The sequence below is a fragment of the Elephantulus edwardii genome, unplaced genomic scaffold (genome assembly GCF_000299155.1).
Source record: "Elephantulus edwardii isolate Elephantulus edwardi_28Jun2011 unplaced genomic scaffold, EleEdw1.0 scaffold00008, whole genome shotgun sequence".
Lineage (NCBI taxonomy): Eukaryota > Metazoa > Chordata > Mammalia > Macroscelidea > Macroscelididae > Elephantulus > Elephantulus edwardii.
The window spans coordinates 22,353,363-22,361,858 of NW_006399758.1; the positions used below are offsets into that span (position 1 = coordinate 22,353,363).

Genomic DNA, 8,496 nt, shown 5'->3' on the forward strand with positions numbered 1-8,496 from the left:
TCCAACTCATCACCTGTTCCTTGGGAGAAAGATGGGTAACCTCTTGATATTATGTTTTACAGTTTTAAAAACTTGATGTAAAGTCTGAACAGACTTGATGCTAGGGAGTTTCAGTTTTTTAATTATAGATAACATTATCTATTCTCACCTATGTACATACCTGTACCTACCTATATGGTAATGTGTCTCTAATAATTCATACACAAATAAACTTTTAAACTTCAAGTATCCTGCTTCCATTTGTGGCCCACTATTGGCAGAACCATGGAGAGCAACAGATATTCAAAGTGGGACAGCAAGCAGACATTCTTGGAATGGGATGTATTATGTTTGCTTCCTATTTTGGTCCAAATACCTTAGCCAACATTTTTGTTTGCTAGGCAGACACAATCATTGCTTAAAATGGCAAGAACTGAACTAGTTCCAAGCCTTGTTTATGGCTTCTCTTGTGCTTCCTTTTCAATTTATTTGTTAGTTTTTGATTCTGCATCTTACATCCTTTCTAATGTAGGCATCTGATACCAGGAATTTCCCTTTGAGATTGCTTTTGCCATGTCTCAAAGGCTTTGTTTCATATGCTGTATTTTCATTTAATTCTAGGAGTTCTTAAATTTCACTTTTGTTTTCTTCTATGATCTAACACTTTTTAGTGGTATATCATTTCTAAGTTGTGGGGGTTTTGTTTGCTCATTTGTTTGTTTTGCTTATTTTTCCCCCTTTGTTGATTTCTATCATTATACTGTTTATGATCAGTAAAGATGTTTTGTATTATTTAAATTTTTAAAATTTGTTTTGTGCCCTAAGTTGTGTATGTTCCATTGTGGAATATAATCCATGTGCACAAGAACAGCATATGTGTGGTTCTTATGCTTGGTGGAGTGTTCTCTACATAGGCAGTCCATGTATTATTAATGAGTTCAGCTCCCAAGTCAGTTTTGTAGTCAGATTTTTATTTATTATGGAACACTTAGTTACATTTTGGATCTAGTATCAGTTAGTCAAATGTCTGTCTTGGTATCTTTCTACACATTAAAAAAACCCCATTAAAATAATTTTAAGCTAATAATGCAGTAATGATTATAACATTTCCACTCCTGTTCACAAAGAAACATCTATTTGCTGTTATAAACCACTGTATCTCAAATTTTCATACTGTAATAGGCACTTCTGGAGTTAGTTCAAAACTATGGGCTGTACATATGTAAGTCAGGTGAAGGTAATTTGAGGACAGCCTGTATGTCCAACTGGCTTATGGTCATTATTGAAAAACGAAGTGTTGACCTCGCTCAATTTCACTTTTAGTTTTTAGAGTGCTCATCCATTCTTGTTTTTCTTTTCCTTTTTTATAGTTGACTGCTTTCTTGTGATAAGCCTTTTTGCTTCCTTCTTTTTTCTGAATAACATTTTTCTTGATTTCTTAGTGTTTACTACAGATGGGCAATCACCTCTCCAGTGATTCATAGCCTCTGAAAACCTGCTGGAGGGTTGGCTATGAAGACTCCATGGCATGTAACCACCACTATCACACATATAGATAGCTTACAATTGCAATAATCTTTAACATATGCACAATGAATATATAACCTTAATATAATAAATGCTCTTGATAAGCTAGTATGTTCTCCTCTCCTCACCCCCAATTTCTGTTGATGTTGGGTTATTGCCTACCTCAGTCTTAAAACCACTGGGATGAGTACTCTCTTTGTTAATGGGTTGGCTCACCCAGCTTCTGTGCCATCCTCACTTCTTTCTCCCTTTCAGGACTCACCCCAACTCCAAAACCTCAACTACCATGCAAAGTTCTCAGATTTCAGCTTGTGCTTGTTTCATTCATTGTTCTGTGTAAATGCTGGGGAAATAAATGGAAGTGTCCACTGACTTTGCCATCTTGCTGCGACCCCTTGAGAGAGACTCTTGAAAGTCAATCGATTATAAACATTTCCACACCTACCAGATGTTGAAAACTAGTGTTTCATTTAACTAAACAGATTTATGTTTTATTGGCCCTGGGATTCTGGCAAGCCATGAGTTGAACCTGTTAATGAGAACAAGTTATTCTGCTGTTAATGAGAAAGAAAGAGAACTACCTATTGAATTACATCCTTTTGGATCTCCATGGCTTAGCGACTTGGCTTAACCCTGTTCTACATTTATATTTTTGCAGTCAAGGCAAGGTTTGACGGCCTTTATTCAAACAAGTCTCTATTCTGGAAACAGGCATATTTTGCCTGTTTCAAGATTTATGCAGGAAAAAGGATAAAAGAGAGCAGAAGAGATACAAAAGTAAAATACTTTCCTATTTGTGATGATTAATATACTAGTTTTAGCTGCAGAAAACTATGGATCATGAGTTCTGTAGACAATATAGTCACTCTGTTTGGGTAAAGGTATGTTTGGAATTGTTGCACTGCTAAAAATAACTTTTCTTAATGCTGTAACATTTAAGTTATTGAGTGTTAGGAAAAACAGCTTTTTGTTAAAAGCAAATGTTCCAAATGAATATATTTTTTATCTTTCAGTGCCAACATTTTGAAGGCTCTTACAAATACCACAAAGCTAATTTTCTTGCCTTTATAACCAATTACGCAGAATGTAAGGCAGCTTTTATTGAATATACACCATTAGTATTCAGTCATCACGAAATGTCCCTATTTTAAATTTTAGCAGATTATGGTTTAAGTTCTTCTGTTTCTTTGAAAGTAGGTTATCTAGTATTGCTTACTCTAAATAGGCTTGCTCTTACTAGTTTTAACCTCCTTTTTCCTATGTTTACTCTATTGAGGAAAGAGTATTAAAATGCTGTCTGTTACCAACAGATTAATTCTAAATCTCACAGCAACCTAAAACAGAATAGGTGTAGAACCATTCCATAGTGTTTCCAAGGCTTTCTTTTCATCTTTATGAAAGTACACTGCCACATCTTTCTCCTCTGGTATGCCTTCGAACTGTTACTCAGAGCCAAGCACTGTTGCCACTATGGGTCCCTCTTCTAAATAGAACAACAACAAAAACCTCCCATTGTTGCTGATTCTAACTCATAGCAAGCTTACAGAAGAAAGTAGAACTGTCCCATGAGGGTTTCTATATAGGTAGTTTATATAGCGCAGGAGAGGAAAACCCCAGATGAGATGGATTGATATAGTGACTGGAGCAATGGGGGGTTGGTGTATTGGAATTAATGGGACTGGCTCAGGACAGGCAAGGGTTCAGAGCTGCTGTACAAAGGGTCTCTATACATCACAGGCGACTCAATGACACATAACAAGAACACTATTACAGGCTTGGAAGCAGGAGTAGCATCTACTTCCTAAACATGCCTCTTGGAAACTCTATGTAAACTTTGATAAACTTCAATATGTTGTGGAGGAGCTTGAGGGCTTTTGTTCATAGGGTCACTCTGGGTCATGCTCGACTTGAAGGCAATCAACAATTTATATAGGAGCATACCATCACATCTTTCTCCTGCAAAGCAATTGGTGGGGTTTGCACTTCCAACGTTTTGGCTAATAGATGAGCACTTACCCACTAAATTATAAGGACTCCTTCTTTTAAAAATAAGGCAGGTCCATTGCAACAGATGAGAGAACTGTTTAAAGGGGATATATGATTAGGTATTATTGTCATGACAGGAGTCCAGAATGAAGGCTGCACAGAGCAGTGGACTTGGGGGGAGGGATTGTATAGAATGAGGTGTGTTTTTTTTTTTACTCAACAAGGAGAAAAGGGCGACTATGAATGACTGGAAACCCTAAGTCTCTGTAAACTTTCATTAAAATTAATAATGATATAGACAAAAAAGGCAGGCCTATCCTGTACTATCTTCATAATTTCAGCCATGCTCAAGCTCTTCATGACAGCTACTGTTGTCAGACCATCTTACTGAGGGTTGGCCTCTCTCTCACTTACCCTCTGCCTTTCTCAGCATGGTTATCTTTTCCCAAAGACTAGACCTTTCTGGTAGCATGTCTACTTAGGAGCAGGTGCAAGAAAGTTTATGAAAAATCTATGTTGGTTTTTTAAGGCTTTATTTAACTTCGAAGTTCCTGACCGTTCTGATAGTGACAGTGTTAATGCACTCAAACACAAAAACAATAAAACCCAATGAATAAAGGACAGTAATAGTCATTCAAGTTCTTCGATCACTTTCTTACTGGGTTGTCTGTTGTTGAGGGATAGGGAGTAGCAATGCTAATTCAAAGGTGGTGTCTCTGGCAGTTCTAATCTCCTGTCATGTGATTTTCAACCTCTAACAATCAGCTGGCTTCATGCTTGCTGTTGAGTTGAAGGATATATTTGAAGTATATTTTGCATATTTAATCTTTACCAGATACATAACCTGCAATTTTTTTTTGTCATTCTGTAGTTTGTCTTTTTACTGTTGATACTGTCTTTTCATATACAAAAGTTTTAAATTTTAATAAAGTCCATTTTAACTTATTCTTTTGCTGATTACACTATAAATATTTAAGACATTATAATCATATTCAAGATCGTGTGTATTTGCTTTTAGGAATTTTATAGCTTTAACTTTTAAAGTTAGCTGTTTGACCCATTTGAGTTTCTTTTTGTATGTCATATAAAATAAGACTTTAATTATTTTAAACATAGGAATCCAATTTTCCCATTTGTTGAGAAGATTACTTTCCCCCAATGAATAGTCAGGATCTCTTTATAAAACTGATTAAACTTAGATATGAGTTTAATGTATTTCACTGATATATTTACTCTTATGCCTGTATTATATTTTATTATTACATCAGCTTTCCAGTTAAGTTTTAAAGTCAAGAAAGGCAAATTTTTCAATTTTATTATGTTTTAAGCTTGTTTCAGCTATTATAGATGCTTGAAATTCCATATGAATTTTAGAACAGGTTTGTCTTCTTTCTCTGATGTTTTTGTTTTGCATTCTGATAGGATTTTCACTGACTCTTAGGTAGTGCTGTCATGTTAACAATAGTAAGTTTTCCATTCCATGGGCAAGGGATATCTTTCCATTTATTTGGTTGTGCTTTGCAGTTTTCTGTGAAAAAGTCTGTGCCTTTTTGGTTAATTTCTATGTACTTACTAATTCCATTGCAAATGAAATGGTTTTTCTTCCTCATATGTTCATTGCCAAAGTATGAAAATATGGCCCATTTATCCATGATGTTACATCCTGAAACTTTTATGACTCTCTTTCTAGTTACTGATGATATATTCTTATATCTAGAAACTTAAGAACCCACAAAAAATGTACTAGGTGTAACAGTTTTACACCCTTCCTTCCTAGTCTTAATTTCTTTTTCTTACCTAATGGCTAGAACACCCAGTACAGAATTAGATGGAAGGGGTGCAGGAGTGTACATCTTATCACTTGAGTGTGACATTAACTGGGGGTTTTAATACACATCATGCTGAAACTGCTATCTGGGTGTTTTTTTCATCAAAGGATTTTGAGTTTGCAAAATGACTTTACTGAGATGACTGGGCAGTTTTTCAATTTCCAATTGAACAGGGTTTCTGCCCACTGAAAACTGAGTTGCTGCGAGTTGGGAGTCGACACAGCAAAACTTTTTTATTTTAAACTAGATTCTTATATAAAAACTGGATTTTTAGACATTTCCTACTTAAGATTTGAGACTATTCAAAGTTCAAGCTATACTGGCATCCTTTCAAGAGATTTAATAAATGGAAGAGTTTACTGGTATAGTTACTTCATCTGTGCAGTAGTCAACTGAATGTATTAAAATTTTGACTACTCTATGACTGTTAGAGACCTTTGGTGGCACAGTCTGTCAGGCAGGCCTGCTGGTTACCTAAACCCTTCATCTGTTTGGTGGTTTAACTTCACTAGAAGCTCTTTGGGACAAAGATGGGCAATCTCCTCTGGTGTGATTTACAGTCTTGGAAACCCAATGAAGGCCAGTTATTAGACGACTCTGAAATGACTAACTTTAAAATCAATAGGTATTATCTTAATATGTTATCCTTTCTCCAAAGTCCAACATATTTTAGTTCAGTTTTTTGTTGTTACGTGCTGTTGAGGTAGAACTGACTCATAACTGACCCTCCCGCAGATTTTCAGACATAGTAAATCACATGGGAGATTGTTAATCCTTCTACTACATATCAGCTGGTGGGTTCAAACCACATGTCTTTGAGGATGTAGGGAAATTGAAAAAAAAAATGACCTTTTTTAAAAAAAAATTATACTAGTATACTTACAAAATTCAAATACATTGTTTTCACAAATGGATTCTTCCAATTTCCCTCACTCCCCCATGTATCAAACAAATTGATATTTATTTTGAAATGAAATTTGAAGCACTGCAAATATTTCCCATACAGTTATTTAGTAAAAGGTTCATTTCTGTAAAATGCAGAGAAGATAAAGTGTACAGAATTATCTTTATATATACTATTACATTATTACTATGCTAAAGATCACTGAATTTTTCATAAGTTATTAATATGCTTAGTGACAATATAAGCTTTGAATCAAAGGTTCGACCAAAGAGATTTGGTAAAAAGTGCTCTTCTTATGGGCTGTTTTAGCAGTTGCCATGACTCACTTCTTTTTTTTTTTTTCATGACTCACTTCTAAGCTACCTTAAGAAATTTTTACTTGTTGAATATTAGAGTCCAACTCTGAAGTGCTCTGACAGCTGGGGAATGAACCTTTTAAGCATTTCTCTGAAGAAAGTTTGTAACATTACAACAGGAGCATCTTAAGACTTAAAACTTAAGATCTTAAGACTTAAAACAACAGAATCATAAAATTTTCAGATTATGATATTGTAACACTGTCTCAAAAAACAAATGCATAGTCATCCAGAGTTTTCAAATCTTTTATTTTTAGAATTCAACTCCTTTCCTGGAAAGTAGTAAAATGAAAGAACATTCTTAGTAGTCATATGACAAAACTATCCATTATTCTTGAAATTAAAATTTGAAAGGCAAGGATTTTAAAAAAAATACATTAACAATATTGTAGTTTCCAGGGATTAGCATTAGCATTCGGTTATGCTTAGAAAGGAACAGTGGCTAAGATGCATATCCACCCCATCATATCAGATATTCAAATACTATACTTAAGATGCTAAAATGAAGGATTAAACATAATTTAAATTTCCTTAGGAGAAGCAATTTTAATTTCTAAATAGCATTCACTTCTGACATTTCAATTCCTGATTTTAGAGGCTGCAAACTGTGCACCTCTGTACCACACTTAGGACAAGTAAAATACATGTCAAATAAGAAACTACTCTTAATACAGTAGTAACAGAAGATATGTTCACATCCTATAGTATGAGGCATGATAGGCCACTCTCCACATAAAGAACATTCTTTGCCACCGGTAGCCAAAGTATTGTCACTATTAGGAGCACCAGTAAAAGGAATACACCATAAAGATAACTTAGCTTTCAACTTTTGGACATTAATAAGTGGTAAGAGAAAAATCAGAAACTCAGCAAAACCATGCCAGAGAAGTTCTCTATTCATGTACTCAAAGCCAATTTCACGCCTATTTTGGGGCTTGCAAAATACAGAATGAATGCCTAGGAGACGTTCTGTCAAAGTTGCAAACTTCCCTCTTTGAAGAAAAATAAAAAAATTAATCAACTCACCTAATTTCAAAAGTCCAACCACAATATTCACACACTGTTTGACTTTTAAGAATGATGCTAAATGATGGTTTCGAAACAAATCATAGCATCATTCTTCTAACCACTTCCCACCAATAGTACAAATGGCATACCATAGCTTTTGATTTTTAGTGGGTGGCTGGTATCACAGGTTTGGAGAAAAATCATTTTTGTACTGAATATTCAAAACGGACTGACCCACAGTGGCATTTTTTGAGTAGACAGTGAATCTCCACAGGAAAATCCACAAAAATGCTTTTACCTCAGGTTCAAAGCGGGCTAACAGCCCAGGTTTAAATCCATGAAAACACTGAGTAAACTGGGACCAAACTAGTTGCTCCAGGGCCTTGTTTAGTTCAAGTGCATCCAGCTGACTTATTCTTAGCACTCTGCCTGTATTCTTTGTATTCTCTTCTCTGGAAGTCATGTCTTCTACGAAGTTCTCTAGGAAAATAATGTAATTAGGGAATATCATCAAATAGCTGCAATTCTATAATACCTCCTCAGTTTATACTAAGAAAATTGTGATGCACAAATTATACAGGGCTCAAAAGAAGGACCTTTTTCAGTAGCCTGAAAATAAAACAGATGTAAACAATTACATCTTACTTGGAACTTTTCTTTTTGGCTCTTCTTATCAAAGGAGTAACAAGTTTTTAAAAGCTCTGAAGTAATATTCCTTGGTAAAGAAATGATAAAACTCTGAAAGTAAGGATGAGGATGAGTAACATACATGATTCACAGAGAAATAGATGACTTAGTGAATATTATGAACTATACGAACAATATAAAGAAACACAATGAATGCTCTAACCAAAGACAAGCTAAGACTTCAGGTTAATTTAAAGAACTGCCAAGGAGTTGTAAAAAC

General features: G+C 34.9%; 1 protein-coding gene across 1 annotated transcript; it reads right to left on the reverse strand.

Annotated features, from left to right (window-relative positions):
- Nucleotides 1–7,134: 7,134 nt before the first annotated feature.
- On the reverse strand, nt 7,135–8,052 carry PEX2 (peroxisomal biogenesis factor 2). Its single transcript, XM_006903662.1, is given in 1 exon segment — nt 7,135–8,052. A coding segment is annotated over 1 exon segment (918 nt).
- Between the last annotated feature and the right edge of the window lie 444 nt (nt 8,053–8,496).